The sequence below is a fragment of the Balaenoptera physalus genome, assembly GCF_965194825.1.
Source record: "Balaenoptera physalus genome assembly, chromosome: 10".
Classification (NCBI taxonomy): domain Eukaryota; kingdom Metazoa; phylum Chordata; class Mammalia; order Artiodactyla; family Balaenopteridae; genus Balaenoptera; species Balaenoptera physalus.
This window is the reverse complement of record NC_138889.1, coordinates 43,801,245-43,829,243: the sequence shown is the minus strand read 5'-3', so window position 1 is coordinate 43,829,243 and position 27,999 is coordinate 43,801,245. Positions and strand designations below refer to the sequence as shown.

Here is a 27,999-nt window from a genome sequence, read left to right as displayed (position 1 = left end):
ACATTATTTATCTCCAAGAGTCTGTTCCTTTCTTTTCCAGCTGGGCCAATCATACCTGCCCCCAAGGCCTCACAGAGCTGTTGAAAGGAGATACAAGATGGCCTGGGTAAAAGCGGTTTGGAAAAGGTTTCAAGTACTATCCAGAGTGAAAGATATTATTGTTGGGATGTGGGAAGCTGAGCTTCTGTGAGCATATTTTGATTTGCATTTGAACTTGGGGGCAGGCATAAAGAAGGCCAATCCTGCTCATTTTTGTAGCCCTAGGGCACTCCATAGGTGTTCAAAACGTTGATTTACTTTTTAAAGAAACCATCTAGGAATCTTGAACCTCTCTCCTTTGGCTCTCTCCTTTCCCTTCTCTAGGGTTTGAATTTTCTTCCCATATAATTTAATTTCACTGTTGGCAGCCACTATTGGTTTCACCTATTATGAAAAGAATCCTCTTATGTTAAGAGGCCATGAGCCTGGAACACTGGAAGCAATCACCACTGTTCTACACTTGGACGTCAACATGGGAATTGCTTTCTGTGGCAGACATCCTCTCTGCATTGGAAGGGAAACCTGCCAGAGTGGGGCAGGATGCAGATGCCTGGCAAACCCTTCAACAGATTCTACTGTGGCTGGGATCAAGTCCAGAGTCCTCAAGGTGACCTTGAGGCCTCCCTGGACCAGTTCCTGCCCTATTCTCTAGCCTGATTCTCAGACCGGAACTTACTTCTTTCGGGATGTCTTCTCAGTTCCTTGAATGCGATACCCTCTCTCTTAAATCTGGGCACTCCTCTCCATCATCTTGGATGTCATAGCTCCAATCTCTCCATCATCATGACTTCTCTCCCTAGATTTGCTTTAGTTTGTCTTGTTGATAGTAGGGTGGATTCTGTTTTGCCTGAAGATGTATGAATCACCCAAAGTCCATAGTTTACATTAGAGCTCACTTTTGGTGCTGTATGTTCTAAGGGTTTGGACAAATGTAATGACATATATACACCATTGTGGTATCACACAGAGTAGTTTCACTGCCTTAAAAATCCTCTGTGCTCTGCTTATTCATCTCTCTTTCTCCCCTAACCCCTGGCAACCACTGATCTTTTTAGTGTCTGCATAGTTTTGCCTTTTCTAGAATGTCATATATTTGGAATCATACTAGCCTTTTCAGATTGACTTCTTTCACTTAGTAATATGCATTTAAGTTTCTTCCATGTCCTTTCATGACTTAATATCTCATTTCTTGTTAGTGCTGGAAAATATTTCATTGTATAAATGTATCACACTTTATTTATCCAGTTACCTATTGAAGGACATCTTGGTAGTTTCCAGTTCTGGGAAATGATGAATAAAGCTGCTATAAACATCCATGTGGAGGCTTTTGTGTGGAGATAAGTTTTCAACTTCTTTGGAGAAATGTCAAGGAGTACAATTTATGGATCATGTGATAAGAGTGTGTTTAGTTTTGTTAGAAACGGCCAAACTGTCTTTTTTTTTTTTAAATTTATTTATTATTTATTTATTTTTTGGCTGTGTTGGGTCTTCATTGCTGTGCGCGGGCTTTCTCTAGTTGCGTCAAGCGGGGCCTACTCTTCATTGCAGTGCGCCAGCTTCTTATTGTAGTGGCTTCTCTTGTTGCAGAGCATGGGTTCTAGTCACGCAGGCTTAGTAGTTGTGGCTTGTGGGCTCTAGAGTGCAGGCTCAGTAGTTGTGCTTGTGGGCTCTAGAGTGCAGGCTCAGTAGTTGTGGCACACAGGCTTAGTTGCTCCGTGGCATGTGGGATCTTCCCAGACCAGGGCTCAAACCCGTGTTCCCTGCATTGGCAGGTGGATTCTTAACCACTGTGCCACCAGAGAAGTCCCAAACTGTCTTTCAAAGTGGCTATACCATTATTCTGACCTTTTAAGGCACAGCCTGGTCAGCTGTGCCAGGAGACAGCATGGACTTCTTGGCAGCAAGTACCCCAATTCCAATGTCCAAAGGTCTTGAGATATCTGTTGTGGCTATGTGCGTGATCCCAGACCAGGGCAACACAGGGCAAATACCCTGTGTTTCATACACAATTAACCAATTGTGTGTTATTGGTGTGTCTGAACTGGGGCAACATATATTGTATTCAACTTTCCTATTGCTCTGAGGGCCACTGACAGCCAGAGAAGTGCTACTCTATGTTTGCTACATATGCACTTGTAAGAACAGGGAAAGCATGTCTGTCCCTTCTTTGAAAATGCCCCTAGACACCATCCAGCTGTGTTTCTTCCTCCTTCCTGTTGCTCTCCTACCAACTGGCTGCTTATTCCTCCTCGTTCATTGGGGATTCGCCCCCAAATCATGGGTTTCCTTTTCTCTCACCACCATAATATTCAGCCCGTGACTTCTCAGGTCCTCGACCTTCTCATTCCCAACAAGCTTCTTCCAGCAACCCACTCCCATCATCACCTCAGAGCCCTCATATCAATAAAATCCACACTCCTCAGAAATCTCAGTTTCAAACAAGTCACTCTCTCAATACCACAATTTAGGTTTTCAGATTCATCCACCACAACTCTTTGAATTCAACCCCTCCCATCCCTTGATCCTGCCTCTTTCCCATGACCCACCAGCCCCCTCCCCATCCCCCCCGTTTTCTCAACTTCTCTCGTTTAATGTCCTTCTAGGGTCCGTCTTCCCATCACACCCTCACGCTTCCTTTTGTTAGTTACTCCTCACCGGCAAATCGAAATCCTGAGCGAAGTTCACTCTGCCTTCTCTGTGTCTATCCTGAGCGGCTCCAAGTTGCTGCTTAATAACCACCAGCAAGGCTGACTGGCTTCGTTTCAAATCATCATCTTAAGCTGTACAGTGGCGCACGCTCTCCTGACACACCTGCCATGCTTTCCTAGTTAAAGTTCCTCTTTTCTGTAATGACATTTCAGACCTTCTCCTGTCTTCAAATCTTCCACACTCTTTCCCCCTGAATCCCAGCTAATGAGGTAGCGTCGAACACCCTGAGAATACAGCAGCCAGAGAGGAACTCCCTCATCTCATGCCAATCTAGAAACACTTCTGAATTTGTACTGGCTTCTGCTTCATTTCTACTGCAGGGAAGAAAGCTTCTCTCTCCTAACAATAATCTACCTTCCTTGGGCTCTGGATGGGCTCACCTCTCAAGGAGTTTATTGCTTTAATTATTATCTTCTCCTGCATCACAACGCCATTAGAGTCCCTCCCTCTCCACTGCATTCTTTTTTGTTTTTGTTTCTATTTGGGGGAGGGGGCGGTGGGAGAGTATAATTTACATATAATAACATACATACAAATAACATCCCAGAAATTCATTTCATGTCCTGTTCCAGTCAATCCTCACCCCCACGGGCAACCATTGCTCTGATTACTATCACCAGAGATGATATTTTCCTGCTTTTGGCCATTCTATAATTGGAATTGTATAGAATGTACCCTTTCGTATCTGGCTTCTTTTGCTCAATATAATGTTTTTTTAGATTAATCCATGTTGTTGTGCATATCAGTAGTTTTTATTGCTGGGTGGTATTCACAATTACCGCAATTTGTTTACCCGTTCATCTCTCGAGGGACCTTTGGGCTGTTTCCAGGTCTGGGCTACTGTAAGTAAGGCTGCTCTGGATAATTCTTGCACAGATCTTTTTGTGGACATATGTTTCATTTTCTTTTCATTTCTGGTCATAGGATGGTATATGTTTAATTCTATAAGAAACTACCAAACTACCAAGCACTTTAAAGTGGCTGTACCATTTTGCATTCTCATAAAAGCGATGTATGAGAGTTCCAGGTACTTTACTTCTTCGCCAGATAGATAATCAGTCATTTTGATTCCAGTGATGCAAACAGAGCTTAAGACAGTGCTTGGCATAAATTTACCCTCAAGAGGGCTGAGCAGTTGTTATTATCAGAGTAAAAGTGCTCAAACATTTTAAAGGAAGGGCATCTAAGTTCCTTCTTTCCTATAACCATAGTGCACTCTTCTTCTTGTTCTAACCCCTCCAAAAACCACATTATAATAACCTCCAGTATTGACCATACATCTATTTAAGTATTATCATGTTTAAATAGATGTTCCTAAATCTATTTAAGTACTGTCATGGCTTTTTAAGGAGGACAGGGCAGAGACATCACCAATACTTCCCACATAAACAGCAAGTGCTCAGTAAATAGCACAGGTTCGTCTTTCTCCTGCAGCTGCCTAGAGCGTAACCCTCTCCCTTATTTTGCTCTGGGATCTGTCCCCATAGCCTGGAGTCACCACCTTTTTGGGGCTGTACAGCCCCATGGGGACCTTCTGACAACCAATCAGCAGGTCCCCGACGAACTGCACCTTTTCTAGTCCGAAAATCTGGGTGTCCCTAGACACAGCTTCTCTGACGGTGCGCTCAGGCACTGAGGCCCGAACTGGGCCAGGCACGTGCTGGGCTCCGGGTGGCAGCGCCTGGCGGCGCCCTAGCAGCTTCTCCTGAGCTAGCGAGGGGGGGGGAACCCGCCCCTTTGGCAACGCCTGCACCCCAAATCCTCCTCCCGTTCCTACGTTTTTTCTCCGTCCCTTGCCCATGTTTATCTCTTCCAGGTCCCTGCCCACTGGCATCCTCCCTGGCCCGCGCGACCTGGGTAGGGAAGGGGGCGGCAGGAGCGCCGGACTCGGCACTGCGCGCCCAGCCTGCGGAGAGACCCGGTGCGTGGCGGCTGGCGCGGTGCGGGAGGGTCCACGATGCCCGAGTAACGGCTCCTTCGCCAACTGCTGCGAGGCGGGCGAGGCGGGCGACCGAGCGGAGAGCCGGGTCTGGACTGGGGCAGGAGGCGCGCGGCCCTCCGGGACCCCCCGGCCGCCCTGGGTGGCGCCCGCGCTGTCCGCCGTGCTCATCGTCACCACCGCGGTGGCCATCGTGGGCAACCTCCTGGTCATCCTCTCGGTGCTCGGGAACCGCAAGCTCCGGAACGCAGGTGAGCGCCACGCCCGCTGCTGCGTCGGTCCCCCTCTGGTGTCTGGTCTTGCCCCTGACCCTGATCCTGCAATCCGCCGCCTTGTCCCTCGTCAGGCCCCCGCGCCGCGTTCCCTTCTCCCTAACCAGTCCCCGAGTTTGGTCTTGAACTCAAAAGTTAGGGTGAGTTGCTGCCTTTCCCCGACTTGCGGCTCTAGCAAATGGACCAGGAAGCACTTGGCGCATCAGTGCCAGCATGAATCGGGCAAAGTTTTTCTTGCGCACTTTTCGGCAGACCCGGGCGCTGTGGAAATCCAAGCCGCTGGAAGCCTTAGCTCTCCAAGGCGCTCCAGTGTGTGCGGTTCCCCATGGTGACCCTCCCTGGCCACAGAGATCTCACCATCTTCAACACCTCCCTCGCCGGCCAAGCACTGTGGTTCACGCAGTAGGTGCTTAGGAAATATTTGCTGAGCCAATGAGTGAATTAATGGAAACGCTCCAGTGAATTTTCGTCCTAGACTTATCTCCTCATCTTGGTTCCAAACAAGAGAGTGCAAAAGCAGACATCTGCAGCCTCTGCTTGGATGGAACTAAATTGTTTTGCGATAACCGTGGTCTTTAATGAAGACAGGGAATTCGTAGGACTACACGAAGATTAAAATAGTGATTTGGCAAAATAGTGTTGCAATCCTGAGAATATTTTTCCCCTTTCAATCCACTCTCATTTCAACTTTCCCATACTCAGGTGTGCCAGGGGACAAAACCAGAGGGAGGGAGTCTCTAAACTCTGGCCCTGAGGGACATTGGAGCACACTGACCATTCCAGCTTGGGGAGAAGCTCAATGACCTGTTTGTCAATTTGTCATTTCCCAGTTTGGGTCTTAGGGGCAACTCAAATATTAGAGTGAATTAAAATGAAAAGATAGCAGAAAGCCAATTATATAGCTTAAACACGCTTTTCTAAGGAGGCTGACCATTCAGAAAGGCTATTTTTAACAAATTGTTATGTATATTTTATGTGGCCCTGTGACTCCATGATTTTTATCTAAAGAACAAACAAAAAATAAAAATGTGAGCTTCTGTGCATAATATTGGAAACTTCATATTATTAAGAAGAAGTAACTGTATGTGACAGATGGTAGCTAGACTTATCCTAGTGATCATTTTGAAATGTTAAGAAGTATCGAATGCCTATATTGTGCCCTAGGAGCTAACATACTGTTATAGGTTAATTATACTTCAAAAACAAACAAACAAACAAACTCATAGACAAAGAGGGCAGATTTGTGGTTACCAGAGGCAGGAGCTGAGGGGAGAGGGAACTGGGAGAAGGCAGTCAAAAGACGCAAACTTCCAGTTACAAGATAAATAAGTACTAGGGATGTAATGTACAACAGGCTACATATAACTAACTCTGCTGTGTGCTACATATGAAAGTTGTTAAGAGAGTAGATCCTAGGAGTTCTCATCACAAGGAAAAATGTCTTTTTTTCTATTTCTTTTTTGTATCTATATGAAACGATGGATGTTCACTAGACTTATTGTGGTAATCATGGTGTATATAAGTCAAATCATCATGCTGTACGCCTTAAACTTATACAGTGCTGGATGTCAATTATATCTCAATAAAACTGGAAGAAAAAAAGTAAGCTTTCTAACTCAGTCATTTCAGTAGTGGATGCTCGTATTATCTGCAGTAACTTTTTCAAGATATTATTGTGTCCTTTGAGTAGAGGCTTATCTACTAGGAAAGAACAGGTTACTATCAGAAAGCTGTATTTAATATTTCCATCCTATCGCCCTTTTGTAGCAGCCACAAGAATTCATTTCCTGCCCAGGGACGCAATGAGGAGGCAGGGCCTCTCTTCCTGACTAGCAGGGTGTTTAGAGGAGACCCGGTGGGCTGCCTACCACGGGCGGGGTGGCTGAAGGTTGAGGGTGCTTCTTCCTTTTGCCTGAAGGAGACAAGCTTATTCTCCCCTCCTCCGTCCCGAGGAGGGCTGGCCTCTTCTGCTCTCCTAGCGAAGTTCATGGAAACCTTATTGATTTGGCCTGGCTGGGTAATGAGCATGTTAAATCGCTGGCACACCATATGTCCTATCCTTCCTGACTCCCTCTGAGTCTGCTACAGCCCAGCACCAGAAAAAATTTTAACACTTTATCTAAATGATATTAATTCCTGGCACATTAAAGGCTGCTCCGGCCACACAACCAATTTTTATTTGACCCATGGCTTTATTGATGATAGTCATACATACTATGAAAAATCATAGTATTAATGTAAACTAAATAACTTTGGCAGATTGAGATTTCAAAAGATGCCTGAAAACCTACAGCAGTTTGAATAGCTAGCACCCATTCCACTGTTAATCAGGTCTTCTCTTACTGAAGAATATGGACTTACTTTAAGAAACATTTATCTTAGAGCTTTCTGTAATTGAGTCTGGTTCCTTAATTCATCGTTATTAAGAAAATAGGGCTGTGACAATGAGAACATGTGTATTTCCAATGACTAAGGCACGCAGCCCATATTGAGGTCGCAGCAGCGTTCTTAGCAGGTGTCAGTATCCTCTACTTGACTATTACAAACCCAGTTTCTCTGTGCAGCAAACTCTCATCATTCATAACAGGGATGTTCGTGATAGTGGGGTAGGTGGTTAGATTAACTGTCCTTTTTGAGGGAGGGACTTCCCTGTCTTCAGGTTCCGTTGCTTGTGCTTTGGGTTGATTTTTTCAGAGATGGCACTAGAGCAAGGCAGACAGGAAGGGATGGAGGGAAGATGGGAGGCAGATTCAGGGCACTGCCCCAACTTAGAAGGTAAGGCCAGCTGTGTGTTACACTCTTTGCTATGTTTCCAGAGCCTTACACATTGCGTGGCACTGGTGGCATTTCATATTTCTCGGTGTGTGCTTTCTGGGGCTTGCCACACTTCAGGCCCTCCTGATAGCGTCTGAGGACGTCTCCTTGTGCCCGCCCCTGTCACTCATCCCCAGCCCAGACCTCACCAATGTTCATCTCTGTATTTTCTCTCTCTCCCTCTCCTGCTCTCACAGAACTTTCCTCCATCAAGTTCCTTCTCTCTCTTCTGTATTTTCAATTTCTGTCTCTTTCCCTTTAGCTTACACACACACACACACACACACACACACACACACACACACACACAAAGGGGCTCCTTTGTTTAAAAGAAAAAAATCTTTCCTTGGTCTTATGTCTCCTTCTAACTTCAGGGCTACCTTTCTCCTTCTCTTTTCAGCCAGACATCTTAATATAACAGTTTACATCCATTAATCACCTCATTGCTTCCCATTTCCTCCTCAGCCCCCTGGGGTCTGCCCTCGTGGGAAATGCCCCTCTGTGCTGTGTGTGACACTGAGAGCCACTCCCTCCTTGAGACCTTCCATTCCCTCGGCTTACCTGATGCTGGTTTTTGGACCTCCTTCCTCTCTCAGACACCTGATCCCTGGGAGTCATCTTTGGTTCCTTCATTCCCCAAGCCCTCCTGATTTTTGTCTCATAGCGTCTCTCCATTTCCCCCTTTCCTGCCCCCCTACTCCTACTGCCCCAATTTACACCCTCATCCTCCCTTGAGCAAACCATGTCCGTAGTCACCAGACAGCTTTCCCCACTCCTCTACCCTCCCTGTTACCACGGCCAGGGTCACCCCTTCCTCCAGGGACCACCCTCCATCTACAGAATGGTGTCCAGCTCCAGAGCATGGCTGGAACAAGCTTCCGGGACCTGCCTGACCCCCTCAATGTCACAGACTTGTCTCACTTCTCCCACTCAATGCGACACGAGCTGCTGTCGCTTCCACACGGTCTGTGTTCTTTTTTTTTTTAAATTGGGGTATAGTTTTACAATGTTGTGTCAGTTTCTGCTGTACAATGAAGTGAATCAGCTATATGTATGCATATATCCCCTCCCTCTTGGACCTCCCTCCCCCCCCCCGCCATCCCACCCATCTAGGTTGATGCTCTATCCTCATCTTGGGAAGCTCCCTGCCTCTTTTCGGCTATTGAATATCTCTTTCAAACCCCTTCCTCAGCTCCCCTGTGGGTTGTTGATTTTTATCATTAATAACATAAAAGGTGTGCTTACTATCTTTCCCCCCTTCCCCACCCAGCCCAGGCTCCCCGCATGCCCTCCCCATACAACACCTCCCTCACTGTATTGCTCTTAGTATTTTTTCTCTCCCCACTGGACTGTGAGATCCTTGAGAGCAGAGACTTTTATTCCATTTCTAAAACTGAATATAGATTTGCTGAAACAAACTGAAGTGGACAAGGTACCAGGAAAGCAGTGAGACAGAAGGTATTAATTTTGCTTCATGAGGTGAGGTCTACTCAGCACCGCTCACGCCATCAGTACAATCCTCATGGACCTGAATTGCTTTGAGCGCTGAAAGCCCAAAGTACACCTCACTCTTGTCCTCAGACACTTGACTGGCACCTGCACTAGGGTGTATCTTGATCCCTGCTGTTCCTGTGTGGCCAGTGGGTTCCCTAAAATTGTGCCCCAGTGACTCCTTAGGGAGTTTGTCTTTTTTTTTAAATTTTTATTGCAGTATAGTTGATTTACAATGTTATGTTAGTTTCAGGTATACAGCAAAGTGCATTAGTTATACATGTATATATACCCACTCTTTTTTTTTTTTTAGATTTTTTTCCCCATATAGGTCATTACAGAGTATTGAGTAGAGTTCCCTGTGCTGTACAGCAGGTTCTTACTAGTTATCTATTTTGTATATAGTAGTGTGTATATGCCTCTTGCCGGTCTGGCTGGAGGCTGCCCGCTTTAAACTGCCTGTGAAATTGAGCCTCCTGCCCTTACCTGCACCATCCTGACTGTCAGCCACACAGAAGAGAGCTGAGAGAAACGTGTCCTTACTGTAACATCGAGATAGTCTCCATCAGCAAGGGGAAAGCACAACAGCATTCATGATTCTTGGCCCATCAGCACAGGGACCCTAATTTCCCTGGTGAGGGTCAGGAGCCATGGTCTGACAATGGCTTCTTGTACTGCAGATGGATTAAGAGGCTGTCGGAGAGGTGCTGTTAGTGAGCGGGTGTATATCCATACCTAGGACATCCCTGTGATTTGTAAGGAAAAAAGATGTGGAATATTTGACAGGAAAACATGGAGGACTTGCTTGCTGAACACCCAGGTCCTTGTCCGGAATCCACTCTGTCCTCTGGATGCCCAGCGATGCTTAGAGTCTGCATCGTCTCTTATCCAGAACCGGTGCCTGCATTGCAGACTTCCTGATGGGCATTTTCAGCCTGGCACGTGTTGGCATCCCCAGTTACATTAGAGCAGAGCCCGCCATGCAGCCCCTTTTCCTCCCACTTGTTGATGGAGGAGGTAAATGATGATTGAATAAGCAGGCTGGCCCTAGGCAAAAGCTCTTGAAAGGCCTGGAGGAAATAGTTAATAGACCCACAGCCCCTGCCCTTCAGGTGTTACAAGGTAAGGTGGAGCCCACTTCATCCAGGCTCTATCCTACCACTGAATACTCCTGGAGATGCCCCTCGGTGACAGGCGTCTTTTAACCTGCTGAGCTTTCGGGCTTCGGAGGGCTTCTTATCAGCTGAAAACCAAACTGGGTTACATTGGACTCCTTCCCTGATATTGCCTGAACTTTCCAACTTCACATTTTGGCTCTGAATGCTTATTTTCTCTTTACCAGGCAAAAATGAAAGCATTTTAAATCTCTTAATTATGTCTTTAGCCAAATAATCAGGAAAGCTCATAATCCTCGTTAATTCCTCCCATAGAGTCCTTAGCAGCCCCGCGTGTGAACACTTTCATGTTAGACTGCCTTTTTCTTTCCCCGCACAAAGTTGGAGTCTGTATTTAGCATGATATGCAGCAAAACTCAGAAGATCTTGATGCTGCTGTTAGGTCTTAACAGTTTAAAATACTTATGGCTGAAAGAGGAAAAGTTAGGGAGTTGGGAAGTAAAGTTGCAGTTCTGAGGGTGTTTACACTCTAGATGCAATGTCCTAATTTCTTCATCGTCCTCACCCTATAGGCCTTCTCACATCTTATCTCCCAGGGAGCTTAGTCCAACCTTATGAGCGTCTTTCTTGTTCTTTGTAATAATAATATAAAACTGTTATAATTGTATATAATTATCATAATATAAAAACTCATAATAATATAAATAATAATGCAGCTGATAATATAAAAATTACAATAATAAATAATAGCTAAGATTGTTATGTGTAGGGTTAGCAGATGCAAACTACTATATATAGAATGGATCAACAACAAGGTCCTACTGTATAGCACAGGGAACTATATTCAATATCCTGTGATTAAACCATAATAGAAAAGAAAATTAAAAAAAGGACATATATGGGGGCTTCCCTGGTGGCGCAGTGGTTGAGAGTCTGCCTGCCAATGCAGGGGACACGGGTTCGAGCCCTGGTCTGGGAGGATCCCACGTGCCGCGGAGCAGCTGGGCCCGTGAGCCACAATTGCTGAGCCTGCGCGTCTGGAGCCTGCGCTCCACAACAGGAGAGGCCACGACGGTGAGAGGCCCGCGCACTGCGATGAAGAGTGGTCCCCACTTGCCACAACTAGAGAAAGCCCTCGCACAGAAACGAAGACCCAACACAGTCATAAATAAATAAAAGAACGTGAATTTCTAAAAAAAAAATCAGAATGTTAACAAACTTTAAAAAAAAAAAAAAAAAAAAGGACATATATGTGTATAACTGAATCGCTTTGCTGTATGGCAGACATTAACACAACATTGTAAATCAACTATACTCCAATGAAAAAAAGATTGCTATGTGCTTATTATGTGTCAGCCTCTCTCATTTAAAAGAGAGAGAAAGAGAAAAGAAAAAAAATATCTTACACAATCTCTCCATCAAAGGATAGCTCTTTCCAAGTACCAGTCCATTTCTCTTGAAGGCAAAGCTGGTTGGGAGGGCAGCCTCCAGTGCAAAAGCTTATCCTCCAACACTCAACAGAATTCGCCCTTGCTAACATCACTGCTGATCTCCTAACTGGCAGGTGACATGGGCACTTTTCTGTTCTTTCTCATTCTTGTGGATGACCAAAAACACTACACCCTTAATCCCTTTGACATTTCTTTTTCCTGGTTTCCTCTTGTTTCTCTTTTTGCTTTTTCTCCCTCTTTCTCTGTTCACATATTCTGAGTGTTGGTTTCTTGATCTGTAAAATGGAAATCATGCAATCAACCTTAAAGGATTCTTGTGAGAAACAAGTGAGTCAGTTTACGTGAATGCACTTTATAAATGTCGAGGTACTATACCAATTGTGGGGTGTTTTTTTCTTTTGTTATAACTAAGTGTAATTAAAGTAATAAAATGCTTCCATAAGAGTTTCCAAGCAATGCCTTGATGGTCATGGAATATGATTTTGTAATAAGCGTCTCAGTTAATTATTTAAATGGATGCCTATGCTCTTAAATATATTTTATTCTTTTAAGTGGTTAAAATACCCCCATCATATTTTTTTTTATACCATTAGCTTGCTTAGTAATCCTTTTCTTTTTAAATTAACGTGATGTTAGAGTTCAGCTCAGCCCTTGTATGATTCATCCACACGCTCCAGGGTTTTCACAAACAATGTGATTTGGGAAGAAAACAATCTCCACCCTCAAAGAATTTGGGAATCTAATGAGGAGCTTATGTTAATATAAAAGTGCACTATTTTAGTATTTGTGAGGAAGTCACATTTTTAATAAATTATCTGTTCAGTTATTTCAAATGCCTCTCCCAGAATATAACTAACAAGAATATCTCACATTCGTTTGGAGACTGTTATTATGTCTTAAATTTTTTCCCATGCAGGATCCTATTTGAGGTGAACAGCCATCCTGGGATGGGAGGCAGGCCTGTGACAAGGGCCTTTGTGGTTTTGTCCGGCCCCTTGCTGAATTGTCCTGCTTGACCAGCCCCATCCTCCAGTACTGCCCTCAGCCCCAAGATGACTTAGTTCTTCCCCACTGTTGCCACCACCTCGTGCTAGCCTCCAACCCAGCTCTCACCACACTGAAGAGCCACTGTTTCTGTGTCTCTTTCCCCAATGGCAGGGGCGTGTCTTTCACCCATCACTGCGCCCTACCCAAGTGTGATAGGTGCTCAGTAAATATATTACACGTTTGAGCAAGTGGAGGATGGAAGAAGACCTCAAGGCATGGAAAGTTTAACCCTGTTAGAAATGATAGATCATCTGTTTACTTCCCTATCGTAACCCTCATCACGTCTTGATTTTATTGAATTGTCTCTTCTATGAGACCACGAGCTTTGTAAGAGGAGGGGATGTGTCTCTCTTGCTCACCACGCCCCAGCATAGGCCAGAGACAATACCTAGTAAATACTCAGCAATATTTGTTGACCAAATGACTCAATGACTATCTATTTCTACATTGCCAATTTTAGCTCAATGACCAGAGACAATTTAAAACCAAGAAATTCCTCTAGGAAAATAGGGTGGGTACAGGGAAGAGCAAGATAAAGGTAGCTTTATCTTCCAGAATTCTCCTATCTGATGAAAACTAGATAGCTGAACATCTGCTGGCTCTTTCTCAGATTTCCAGATTCCCATTAAGGACTAGATTTCCCCAAAAGAAGGAGAAAGTAGGCCAGCAGGGAGGGGATTGTGGTGGCTCTATGTGTAGAGGGATGTGCTTTGTATATGAATGCAAAGGGAAGGGAGTTCCATATTAGTACAAAACCTTGTTGTTGAGGTCTGTCTCCACTAATACGCCCTGTCTGATAGAGGCAGATGGAAATAAGTCACGCCAAGACTCGTGATATAAATATTCATTAGAAGTCTGTGCCCCGGATGATGAGCGCTGCTGTGTGTCCTGGTTGATTTCTCACCTGTCTGGGGAAAACATGAATAGAGAACTCGCTCTCCCTTTTTTTTTTTTTTTTTAAACATCTTTATTGAAGTATAATTGCCTTACAATGGTGTGTTAGCTTCTGCTTTATAACAAAGTGAATCAGTTATACACATACAATATGTTCCCATATCTCTTCCCTCTTGCATTTCCCTCCCTCCCACCCTCCCCATCCCACCCCTCTAGGTGGTCACAAAGCACCGAGCTGATCTCCCTGTGCTATGTGGCTGCTTCCCACTAGCTATCTATTTTACATTTGGTAGTGTATATATGTCCATGACACTCTCTTACCCTGTCACATCTCACCCCACCCCCTCCCCATATCCTCAAGTCCATTCTCTAGTAGGTCTGTGTCTTTCCCTTTGACTGTCATCTAGACAGGGTCTGGCTTCTGGCTACAGATGGGAAACAAAGCAAGAATTTTTTTTTTTTAATTTTTTAATTTATTTATTTATGGCTGTGTTGCGTCTTCGTTTCTGTGCTAGGGCTTTCTCTAGTTACGGCGAGCGGGGGCCACTCCTCATCGCGGTGCGCGGGCCTCTCACTGTCGCGGCCTCTCTTGTTGCGGAGCACAGGCTCCAGACGCGCAGGCTCAGTAGTTGTGGCTCACGGGCCCAGTTGCTCCGCGGCATGTGGGATCTTCCCAGACCGGGGCTCGAACCCGTGTGCCCTGCATTGGCAGGCAGATTCTCAACCACTGCGCCACCAGGGAAGCCCCAAAAGCAAGAATTTTATTCGTCTAACTTGGAATTGTGTCAAGAAGGTCGAGAGACGGTATGACGTCTGAGGGCAGATGGATCTACAGCAGAAACTGGTTGATTTCAGCCTTATAGGAACCCCAGTAGTAATAGGGGAGAGTAATTGAAACACTTTCCACGTGGAGTTGAATGTGTTCTTCCCACTATTTACAAGCTGTTTGCCAGCTTCTGGGGCATTATTAGGGGATGAGCCACATTAACACGGCAGAGCTTGACTTGCTTTCTCGGGAACAGCTGGCTGAGCTGGCACCCGCTCCCAGCCGCTCTTGACTTTCTCCACATGTGCTTGCAAGGGCCAAAAGCTTCTTTGCCGCTCAGCCAGGAAGCCAGTGGGCGCTGCAGAGACGTGGGAAAGAAGGGATTTTCTTCACAGAAATAATCATGTGGAGTGTGTGTGACGAGGGGGAAGGAGGGCTGCAAAAGGAAAGGAGGGAACGGATGAAACAATAGTGACAGAGAAAAGAAGTTCAGTGACTAGGTCAAGTTCAAAGTGGCAGGACTGAGATTATCCCAGATCACTCCAACTTCCAGCGCCACTTCCCAATGTCAAAACAACATTTAATTTTTTTTTTTTTTGAGAAGTCTCCGTACCGTTTTCCACAATGGCTGCATCAGTTTACATTCCCACCAACAGTGTACGAGGGTTCCCTTTTCTCCACACCCTCGCCAGCATTTGTTATTTGTGTTCTTTTTAATCATAGCCATTCTGACAAGTGTCAGGTGATATCTCATTGTGGTTTTGATTTGCATTTCCCTGATGATTAGTGATGTTGAGCATCTTTTCATGTGCCTGTTGGCCATTTGGATGTCTTCTTTGGAAAAACGTCTATTCAGGTCTTCTGCCCATTTTTTGATCAGGTTGTTTGTTTTTTTGATATTGAGTTGCATGAGCTATTTATATTTTGGATATTAACCCCTTATCGGACATATCAGTTGCAAATAATTTTCTCCCATTCAGTAGGCTGCCCATAAGATCCAGCAGTTCCACTGCTGGGTATATATCCCCCCAAAAAGAAAACACTAATTTAAAAAGATACATGCACCCCAATGCTCATAGCAGCATTATTTACAGTTACCAAGGTATGGAAGCAACCTATGTGTCTATCAACAGGTGAAAGGATAAAAAAGATGTGGTGTATACACACACACACACACACACACACACACACACACACTGGAATATTACTCAGCCATAACAAAGAATGAAATTTTGCCATTTGCAACAACGTGGATGGACCTGAAGGGTATTATGCCTGGTAGAATAAGTCAGACAGAGAAAGACAAATACTGTATGTTATCACTTATACGTGAAATCTAAAAAATACAACAAACTAGTGAATATAACAAAAAAGTAGCAGATTCACAGATATAGAGAACAAACTAGCGGTTATCAGTGGGCAGAGGGAAGGCGGAGGGGCAACATAGCGATAAGGGATTTAGAGAGACAAAATCTATGTACAAAATAAATAAACTACAAGTACTGCACAGGGAATATAGCCAATATTTTATAATAACCTTAAATGGAGTATAATCTATAAAAATACTGAGTCACCTCTGTGCTTTCATTAATACTATCTGATTTCTCATCTGCTTTATCTGTCTCTGCAGCTTTTTGAAGGCAGGAATTATGTCTTGTGTCTGTATCACTTTCCTCCCAGTTAATCAATAAATGTTTGTTGAATGAAAAAAACAATACTGAATCACTATGTTGTACACCTGAAACTAATACAATACTGTAAATCAGCTCTACTTTAATTAACCAAAAAGAACACTTAAAATTCTAGGAAGAGACAAGGGCTCCTGATTCAGCTGAAAACAAGAAATTCGAGAGACGAAATCCCTCTCTTTCTTGAGACCAAGTAAGTTCTCAGTAGTGGAGTCAGAACCTGAAATCCACCAGTGGAGACAGAGAACAAGGCTGAGAATTAAATGAACAAGAAGGAGACTCCCCCGCATCCCAAGCAGGTACTAAGATGTATGTTTCTTGCCTTGTAGTACCAACCAGACAGAATTTGAGGGGGCTTTTCTCCCATTAAGTAAATAGATCCCTGAGACAGTAGAATAGGAAGGAATCTCGCAGTTCAATCTGAGGCAGGCTTCTCCTTTACCATCCAACTTGTACTTGAATACCTCGAGAGACACGGAAGCTCACTACCTGAAAGCACTTTAAGTATCCAAATCATCTCCTTTCTATTCAGTTACATCCTGCCTCCCTCGGGCCCTAACCTAGCTCTGGACTCAGGAGCAGTTGGGTCCTGAGAACTCCCAGGGAGCTAACAGATGTCTTTTCGGTCAGTTCTAAGCGGAGTTACCCCAAGCATCTGAGACCAAAATAGGCACTTCAAGAAGGCTGCTTGTGGGTCTTCCGGCTTCCTGGGGGCACGTCCTATGGAGTCTTCCCTGAGATGGGTTGAGACTGTGTGTCAGGGCAGAGAGGGCTGGGAACGCCCTTTCTCTACCTGTGGGTTTGCATGTAGCTGCAAGTACAGAGTCTGCTTCACCTGAGGGTCTGACTCAGGGGAACTCCCCGCTGAGTGGCTCTGAAGCTCCCTTTTCCCAAACCCCCTTGAAGCCAGACCACAGCCTGACTTTTCTGGTTGCTGAGCCTTCTGGATTCTTTCCCTCTGCCTGATGCTTTGGACCCCTGAGGTGGTCACAGCAGCCTCCGCAGACTACCCACAGACGTATGGTGACGGTGGCCCATCCATGTCCTGGGATAGTCCCTCCTGTGAGGGACAAAGGCTAGAATATTCTACAGAATAGAGATCGTGGGGTTTCATCCTGACTCTTGCTTCCTGTTTCCCGCTCCAGGTAATTTGTTCTTGGTGAGTCTGGCATTGGCTGACCTGGCCTTGTACCCCTACCCGCTAATCCTCTTGGCCATCTTCCACGACGGCTGGGCCCTGGGGGAGGCGCGCTGCAAGGCCAGCGCCTTTGTGATGGGCCTGAGCATCATTGGCTCCGTCTTCGACATCACCGCCATCGCCATTAACCGCTACTGCTGCGTCTGCCACAGCGTGACCTACCACCGCATCTACTGCCACTGGCACACCCCCCTCTACCTCTGCCTTGTCTGGCTCCTCACCCTGCTGGCCCTGGTGCCCAGCTTCTTCGTGGGGTTCCTGGAGTATGGCCCACGCATCTACTCCTGCACCTTCATCCAGACGGCCAGGTCCCGGTACACGGTGGCAGTGGCGGTCGTCCACTTCCTCCCCCCATGGCTGTTGCGTGCTTCTGTTACCTGCGCATCTGGGCGCTGGTGCTCCGGGCCTACAGGAAGGTCAAGTCGGAGGGCAATCCATGCCTGTGGTCCAGTAACATCCGGAGCTTTCTGACCACGTTCGTGGTGTTTGTGATCTTTGCCATCTGCTGGGCACCACTGAACTGCATTGGCCTTGCTGTGGCCATCGACTCAGAAGTGGCTCCCTGGGTCCCAGAGGGCCTCTTTGTCACTAGCTACTTCCTGGCTTATTTCAACAGCTGCCTTGATGCCATCGTCTATGGGATCCTGAACCAGAACTTCTGCAGGGAATACAAGAAGATTGCCTCTGCCCTCTGGAACCCATGGCACTACCTACAGGACTCTTCCAAGGGCAGCCGGGCGGAGGCGCCAGAAAGCCAAGCTCCCCCAGTGGTTAACATCCAGCCCGCCGTCCAGGCAGATGCTCTCTTGTGTGATCCCCGGCCAGGCGACAAACTCCTGAAATGATGGGAGTGAATCTGCTCCAAGGGTGAGATCAGGCGGCCTCCTGGACCATGCCAGCCATTCACGGGACAGCACACGGCTTGCAGAACTTCATCCTGTGGACAAGGAGCCCGTCAACACCCTTGGTTCAGGTTGGTCAGAGACACCTGCAGGTACTGGGGGCCCCGTCCCAGCAAGCACAGCTATGGACCTGGCAGACCCGCTCTCCCGGGTGCACTGGGGCTTAGCGCAGACAAGGACCAAGGAAGGAACAGAATGCGGAGGGGCCTGGGGTGGCAGAGGCCAGTTCCTTCCCACGGGCTGCTCTCTTGTGCTCCTGCTTTGGCCTCCTTGCCGCTTTCGCTCTCTCCCCTGAGAGTGGATATCTCCTCTGTTAGCAAGGACGGAAGATCAAGCTCTGCAGTGCTGGAAGCTGGGTAGCTCTGCAGGGCCTCTGGGGGCTGGCGTGGTGCAAAGGGTAAGCATCCTGCGCTCTCCGCCGCGGACCTTCCCTACATATATGTGTGTGCGCATGTGCAGGCATATACACACGCACATACCGCCCTATATGCACTGTACACACCACCCACATCACACTGTACACACACACCACACACGCTCTACACAGTATACACACCGCCTCGCATCACCCTGTAAACACACATACCACACACACCCTCCTCAGGTGTCTGGAGTCTGCCAGGCTCCCTTTCTTGGTTCCACCCTGTTCAAGCTGTGTGACTGGGGTAGGTCCCCTAACCGCTGTTTTCCTCGGTTTACAGCCCTTAAAACGGAGACCTTGCTGCTGCCTGCCTCCCGGGGTTGCGTGAGGAGTCGCTGCGATGATACCGTTCGAGAGCTGAGGACCGCGGCTGGCACTCAGTTATCATTCCCTCTTATTCTTATCCTAACTACCTAAAATGAAAGGTAACCTTGAAGGAGGGAAGAAGTGACACACAGAGACAGGGAGGGAGGGAAGAGGATGGGAAGGTGTGTGTGCAGGTGGGAGCAGCTGCAGCCCAGTTGCTTCCTCAGGCTGTGTACTCCCGGGTTTTCTTTTTATTTTTCCCAAACTTAATAACATTGGAATATTATTATTAAACGTTCGGTAATCATATTTAAACATTTGACGTTTCAGAGGAAGGACAGTTAGTCTTCATTGTAGCTGCTAGATTGTTCTAGCAGTCAGTAAAAGACACATCTGGGATACCAGGTAGATGCTCACTTTTCAAGTGAAAAACTGAGATTGGTAGAGAAGCAAAATATCACAAGGGTGATAGCTTATCTTTTCTAACGCTTTCTTTTCTTCATATTCTTTTTTTTTTTTAATTTACTTACTTATTTTTATTGAAGTATAGTGGATTTACAATGTTGCGTTAGTTTCAGTTGTTCAGCAATCAGGCTTTCTATCTGTAGATATCTCAGGTCCTCATTTGGCACCAATGGATTTAGCCTCCTTCTTCAATTCCACAGACATGAGTTGAGTGCCCTTTGCAGGCGGGCCCAGAGTGGGGAGCAAAAGGCCTGTTGGCCGCCCTCTGAGCGGTCAGTGTCTGCTAAGGTTTTCAGATCAGCTAACATTCATGGGGTGTTTGCTTGTATCAGGCGGGGTAGTAAGTGCTGGATATGCATTATCTCATTTAGTTCTTACAAAACTCTTTGAAAAGATCTTATCCATGTTTATACTAAGAAACTGAAACTTAAAGAAGTGACGTGATTTCCCGAGTTCAGAGCTGTTGAATTCAAAGCTAGGTGTGGAGACCCGGTCTGTCTGGCAGTAGCAACCCCTTCTGCCTGTCCCCCAGACACACACCTCGGAATGTGTGGCAGGAGCAAAGCAGAGTGGGCGAAGTACCCAAATGCAGGAGGTAACTGGGGGACCCAGGGAGACAGAAAAGTTGCCTCAGGCGGCCGCTGCTTTGCAGAACGAAGAACCCAGAATGCTGACCTCAGTGTCAGGCTAGATGTTCTCGCTCCCCTTATAATGGAGGAATTAGGATGGGGGCCGTGCCTAGTCGCTGGGTCACCACCTAGGAGCTTGTTAAACAGGAACACGCTCCAGGCTCCACCCAAAACGTGTCGACTGCGGAGATCTCGGGAAGGGTCTGGGAATCTGATTCTGACCCTGGTGGTCTTCAACCAGACTGTTAGGAATGTAGGTGTTCCAGCCCTGGTTACCTGCAGGTTGGGATGCATCTACCTGGTGTGGAGAGTCCCGTCCAAGGAGGCCTCCCAGTCCAGACCTCAGGCTGAGAGAAAAACCAAGAGCCTAAGGCTTCTCCCTGGGCTGCAGCCACTTTCCTTGGCTCTGGGTGGAGCCTGTGCTGACCGGGTCTGGCATGGGTTTGCTCTCTGTTCTCCCAGTCTCCTACCCCCTGGCACCAACTACAGGGGTTGGCCCATCAGTCCTGACATGGAGGCAATGGGGTGTGCCCCAGCTGCTCCCCTTAGCCCTATCTTTTAGCTCCGGGTTGAGTGTATGGCACAGGATCAATGAATACGATTGAAGGAACAAAAGTTCGCTTCAGTTTGCTGGGCCCACAGCTGTCACCTGGTTTGCCAGGGCTCAGCACTGACAGTCCACTAACTGGGACCTTTTCTTGTTTCCATGGGTTTCGGTGGTGATGGTCCAGGAGCCGAGAGAATGAAGGGGCATACGGAAAACCCATGGCATCGGGCACGTACATACTCACGCGGAATGGCTTCACACTGTGGACTCTGATTTTAAATAAAGACAATTTTGCTGCAATAGTGTGGGAATTCTGTTCACCCTCTACCTCTTTGATGCTGGACAATCTGGTCAAAGATACCACCTTGCAACCTTCCTTCCCATCTGCGTTAGTTTGCTGGGGCTAGCGTGAGAAAGTACCACAGAGCAGGTGGCTTAATCCCAAGAAAACCCCTGTTCCTACCTTCAGAATGTTTGAGGCTAGTGTTGAACAGAATCTAACTAAAGCTGCAAGACTAGACCTGGGTAACTACAGGTTAGACTGAGGCAGGACCCCCCCCGCAACCCCGCCACTGCCCCCACCACATGCATACACATACCAGGAGCCTGACAGAACAGATGTGCCCTTTTCTGGGGATAAGTGGTTTTTATTTCAGTTTTAACTGCTCTTTTCACAAAATGGCTGGCATACCAAAAACCAAAAAAATATGAGACACGCAAAGAGGAAAGGAAATTCGACCCCTGGACAAGAGAAGAACCACCCATAGAAGGAGACCCAGAGATGGTGCAAATGTTGGAACTGGAAGATACAGACTTGAAAATAACTGTAAAAAGTATGTTAAAGGATGTAGTAGAAAAGGTGGACAACATGTGAGAAGGGGAATTTTAGCACAGAAATGAAAATTATGTTTAAAAATAGAAATGTTGAAATAAAAACTGTGATAACAGGTACGAAAAGTTTATTTGAAGGGCTTAACAGAAAACTGGACAGAGCAGAGTAAAGGAAACAAAGCAAAACTGGCAAAGGAAAAGGGGACCTGGGGGAAATCTGGAGGAAAACAGGTACCATCTTCCAAGAGTCCTCTCCTAGTAGAACCACACACAGGAAACAATTATTCCAGCAACAAATTGTTATAACACAGGACTTCCCTGGTGGTCCAGTGGTTAAGACTCTGTGCTTCCACTGCAGGGAGCACAGGTTCAATCCCTGGTGGGGGAACTAAGATCCTGCATGCCACATGACACGGCCAAAAAAAAAAACCTTATTATAACACACATGAAGCGTTGTCTCCCAGGGAACCTTGCCTGAGCCAAGGTGTTCAGGGTTTTTACTGGAGCTCAGGCACATAGGCACCCTGTGCTTAGCATGGACCAAAACTCCAGATTCCCCAAAAGGAAGCTGGTGTTCATCACTAGAAACATTATTTGCATAAACAATTTCAGTACATGGAGCCACTCTTTCAATTATCAAATGGTGAGAACCCTCTCGAAATCCAAGTTCCCAGATGGAAGTCAAGGGCCAACCTCACAAACAGACCTTTCTAAGGATGGCAGTCTCAGACCTGCTATGTTAACTCTTTTCTGCACATTCCCTAATTGCAAATTAAGTACATACGTCTAAAAAACCATAGGCCAAAGAAAAATCACAAGGGAAATAAAGTATTTTGAACTGAATGATAATGTAGAAAGTAATGTATCAGAATTTGTGGAATGAAGCCAAAGCAACACTTAGAGTGATTGTGACTTTAAAGGCCTATATCATAAAAGAAAAAAAGATATAAAATCAATAATCTAAGTTTTCACCCTTAGTGAGACCTATTAAGAAAAAGAGAGTGAAAGAGGACAGAGAAACAAGTTACAAATATCAGGAACAAAAGAGGGAGAATTACTATAGATTCTAAAGACATTAAAGGATAATAAGGCAATTATGAATAACATTATGCCAATAGATTTAACAACTTAGAAATAATGGATAAATTCAATGAAATCCATAGATTACCAAAACTGATAAATGGTGAAATAGAAAATTTGAAAAGCTCTGTATCTATTAAAGAAATTGAATTTGCAATAAAAAAGTCTTCCCTCATAGAAAACTATTGGCCTGCATAATTTAACTTGTGAATTCTATCAAACATTTAAGAATGAAATAATACTAACCTTACACACACATAAAATAGTGGAAGAGAAAACATTTCCCAATGTATTTTGTGAAACCATCATAACCCTTATAGCATACAATGTCATTAGAAAAAGAGAAAAAATTACATGCAGAAAAGAAAAATTATATCCTGCATAAACAAAGATGCAAAAATCCATAATAATATATTAGCAAATTGATTCCAAAAATATACAAAAAAAGATAATACATCATGATCAAGGTGGTGGTGGTGGGGTTCTCCAGGAATATAAAGTTGATTTTTACATTTGAAAATCAAAGTATTGATAATTTATAATATTAATAGAACAAAAGAGAAAATTATCTCAAAAGATGCAAAAATTCATTTTACACCATTCAACCTTCATTCATGATAACAACTTTTGGAAAACTAGGAGTAGAAGGGAATTTCCTCAATTTGGTAAAGGGTATCTTTGAAAAGCCTACAACTAATAGCATATGTTGTGGTGAAACCATGAATGTTTTCCCCTTAAGACAGAACAAGGATATCTACTCTTTCATTGTTTTGCTGGAAGTCCTAACATTACCATAAGTCAAGAAAAAGAAACAAAAGTCACGCATATTGTGAAAAGAAGTAAAACTGTCTTTATTCTCAGATTACATAATTGTATATGTTGAAAACCCTATGGAAACTTAAAAAAAAAAAAAAAAGCTACCAGAATTAGTAAGTGAATTTAGTAAGATCACATGATACAGGGTAAATATTTTTTAAATCTATAGTTTTTCTGTAGACTACCAAAGATAAATTTAAAATAAAATTTTAAAACAATACTATTTGCAATAACACAAAAATAAACACAGAATTAATCAACCAAAATATGTACAAAGCCTCTATACTGAGCACTACAAAATACTGCAGAGCAAAAGTAAGCAAGACCTAAATCAATGGAGAGATATACCATGTTCTTGGATTAGAAAAATATTGTTAAAATACTTATTTAAAAAATTCATCTACAGATTCAATGAAATCCCAATCTAAATCCTAGCAAGATTTTTTGAAAATATTAGCAATCTGATTCTAAAATTTATATTAAAATGCAGATGATGTAGAATAACCAAAACAATCAACTAATATGATCCAATTTCAAGTTGTGTTATAAAGCTACATTAGTAAATTCAGTGTGGTTTTGGCATATGGATAAGCAAATAGATCAACTGAACAGAATAGAATCAAGAAATAAACTCATCCATACATGGTCAATTGATTTTCAACCAAACCACCAAGTCTGTTCAGTAGGAAAGTAGACTCTTTTTAACAAATGGTGATGGAACAACTGGATGTTAGTAAGGAAAGAGCAAACAAAACTTCAATCCCTCCCTTACTCAGTACACAAAAATAATTCAAGATAGATTATAGCCTGAACTGTAAAAGATATAATGATAAAGATTCTAGAAGACTACACAGGAGAATATCTTTATGCCTTTGGGGTAGGCAAAATTTTCTTAGCCAAGACATAAAAGAACTAACTATAGTCTTCATTATGATACATCAGACTTTATCAAAATTAAAAATGTCTGCTTATCAAAAGATACTATTAAAAAATAAATAGATTGGGAAAAATATTTAAAATACATATACCTGACAAAGGGATTGTATACATAATATATAAAGAACACCTACTATTCAACATAAAAAGACAAACAGCCCAATTAAAAATGGACAAAAGAAAATAATGAATCGACATAAATCTCACTCTTTATAGAAAAATCAAGTCAAAATTGATCACAGATTTAAATGTAAAATATAAAACTATAAAACTTTTAGGAAAAAATAGGAGAAAATCTTTGAGATTTGGGGCTAGGCAAAGAGTTCTTAGACTTGACACTAAAAGCACAATACATAAAAGAAAACATAGGTAAATTAGACCTCATCAAAATGAAAAGTTTTGGTCCATGAAAGACCTTGTTAAGAGGATAAAAGGACAAGCTCTAGGCTGGGAGAAAATATTTGCAAACCACATATCTGACAAAGGACTAGTATTTAGAACATATATACAGAATTTTCAAAACTCAACAGCAAAACACTAAACATTTTCATTAGGACATGGAAAAAAACCCAGAAATCTCACCAAAGAGGATATATAGATGGCAAATAAGCACATGAAAAGATGTTCAACATCATTAGCCATTAGAGAAATGAAATGAAAACCACAATGATATATCACCACATACCTATTAGAATGGTTAAAATAAAAAATAGTTAACACCAAATGTTGATGAGTGTGCAGAGAAACTGCATCATGTATACATTGCTGGTGGGAATCTAAAATGGTACCACCATTCTGGAAAACAGTTTGCAATTCCTTATAAACTAACCATGCTGTTATCATATGACCCAATAATTGCACTCCTGGGCATTTATCCCAGAGAAATGCAAACTAATGTCACACAAAAACCTGTACACAAATGATCATAGTAGCTTTTTTCATAATAGTGAAAAGCCTGAAAACAACTCAAATGTCTCTCAGTGAGTAAATGCTTAAGCACTCTGTGGTACATCTAGACCATGTAATACTACTAACAATAAACAGCAACAAACTATTGATACAAAGAACTTGGACAAATCTCCAGAGATTTTTGCTAAGTGAAAAAAAATCCCCGAAGGTTACGTACTGTATGATTCCATTTCTATAGCATTTTTTAAATGGCAAAATTTTTAAAATGGAGAACAGATCAGTGGTTGCAGAGTTTAGGGACAGGGTGAGAACGGTTGGAGGGAGTGGATATGGTTATGAGAGACCAACACGAGGGATCCTTGCGATGATGAAGCTGTTCTGTTTCTTGACTGTGATAGTGGATAAAGGAAACTACACATGTTATAAAACTAAACACACACACACAAATGAGTATATGTACAAATGGGGAAATCTGCATATGATGCGTGTTCTGTAACAATGTCAGTAGCTGGTTGTGACAGCGTACCATAGTTTTACAAGATGTTACCATGGGGTATATTAGGGAAAAGGTACCCGGGATGTCTGTATTATCTCTTACAACTGCATGTGAATCGACAAGTATCTCAAAATAAAAAGTTAACCTAATAAGTGGGCAAAAGATTTGAACAGGCACTTCACAAAAGAAGATATATGAATAGCCTATAATAACAAGAAACAACGTTCAGTATCATTAATCATCATGGACAAGTAAATTTAAACCATAATTACATCAAATTTTATATGTTTTAGGGTGGCTAAAATTAAAAAATCTGAAAATATTTACTGTTGATAAGGGAGTGGAGCAAGTGGAACTCTCATACATTGTAGGTCAAAGGGTAAAATTAAGTTTTGGAGAACTGTGTAACAGTTTCTGTAAACATACATTCATATAAATAGCTGAGTCTGATGACTCAGCTATTCCCCTTATAGCTATTTATGTAAAAGAAATGAAAACATCTGTCTATACAAAGACTTGCACACACATGTTCATAGCAGCTTTATTTATAACCACCCAAAACTTAACAACTCAAATGCTCGTTAATAGAAGAGTGAATGAGCAACTGACAAGTTCTGTATTTTTCTGACAAGTTCTGTATTTTTCTCCCTGGGAAGGTATATGTTTATTCTGACACCAAGATCCCATGGTTCAGAACAATTTTGGAGCTGCTTTGGGAAACTATAGCACCTGTGTGTGTGTGTGTGTGTGTGTGTGTGTGTGCGTGTACTTTCAAAAATATTACATTTCTGCCTTTTGATGATAGATTTAAAATTTGCAAACAGTCAAAAATCATTCAAAGAGAAATTGGGTGTATCTGTTAAAGAAAGAGGAGTAATTCTCAGTCTTTGCTGCACATTAGAATGGTTGGAGAAGTCTGAAATAATCAAGAATGCTCAGCTTTTCTAACTTATTGGCTTATGGGAGGCCAGTCATGAGTCTTGTTTAAAACCCCACGAGGTGAGTCTAAAGTGCAGCCGGCATTGAAAACTACACCTGGAAGCTGAGCTTGATTTTCTTGCGCAGTTTATAGACTGACAACTAAAGGTAGTTCCCAAAGAGGAATTTCCACATGTCCACTGGGACCACAGCATTGTAGGAACGTGTGTACAATGCCCCAAGAGGACTGTCGTGAAGAACAACACACATTTGGATGTATGAATCTTAGTGTGTTTTCAAACAAATATTTTGCCTCTTTAAGACCCAACAACCCAATGGAGGGAGACTAAATGTGAAAGATCTATTGACTGGCCTAATGACCTTAGCGAATAAATTCAAATGGTTAAATATAAAATTTTCCAAAATGCATTTTTGTTTTACTAAGGTAGACTAAGTAACACTATTCTTTGTTTTTTCAGTTTTGGGCAATGAAAAAGATTATAAGTAGTAATACAGTTCTCTATTTCTTCTCTTTAGAAAATCCCATGCTGACAAGTTATGACCAGCTCTGAGTATACTCGTAGAACATCAGTGCCATTTCTTTTATGGTAGTGAAGTGGAAGCTTAGAGGTCAACAAGCCACCTGCAGTGCTCTCAGACGTGGCCCACATCTGCATGCCAGCGGACCCCACTCCGAAGCTAGGTCAACAAAGGGCCGAATAGAGACATGTATATGTATAACTGAATCATTTTGCTGTACACCTGAAACTAACACAACATTGTTAATCAGCTATACTCCAATATAAAATAAAAATTCTTTGTAATTTAAAAATTAAAAAATAATAAAATAAAATAAACCAAAAAACCCAAAGGGCCTTGTGGAATGAAGCAATTTGCCAATAACCTGCTTCAGGTGGCCGGTGTGCACTGCCAGACATGCCTGGTCTGAGAGAGGGATGGTGGCGTTGATTTGCCACGTGCCAAGTCAGCTGCACTCAGTGATTCTTTTGGGGACTGCCTTACCTGTGGTTGGCACTGTTTGGCCAGGAGAAGGAGGTGCAGATGGTCTCATCCCTCTGAGCAGCTCGCAGTTCTATGGGAGGGACTTCAAAAGCAAGGAGAAAACTCTTCTAGGCTTTCCTTCTAAACCCCTGACTATCTTGGTCTCCACACCTCTGTGGTAGAGAGGGGCAGTGATGGGGGGGATGGAGGAGGAGGACCCCAGCAGGACGTGTCAGTTCACATGGAAGAATCCAGGCCACTCTCCAAGCCTCAGTCTCTCCATCTATAAAACCGAACGATCACATCTGCCCACCACCA

At 43.8% G+C, this 27,999-nt stretch overlaps 1 protein-coding gene across 1 annotated transcript; it reads left to right on the top strand.

Annotated features, from left to right (window-relative positions):
• Positions 1-4,547: 4,547 nt before the first annotated feature.
• On the top strand, positions 4,548-19,672 carry MTNR1B (melatonin receptor 1B; the record flags this gene model as incomplete). The annotated part of the gene is given in 3 exon segments (XM_082409614.1): positions 4,548-4,938; positions 17,371-17,769; positions 17,772-19,672. Coding segments are annotated over 3 exon segments (1,287 nt in total). The 3' UTR covers positions 18,269-19,672.
• Positions 19,673-27,999: the final 8,327 nt, after the last annotated feature.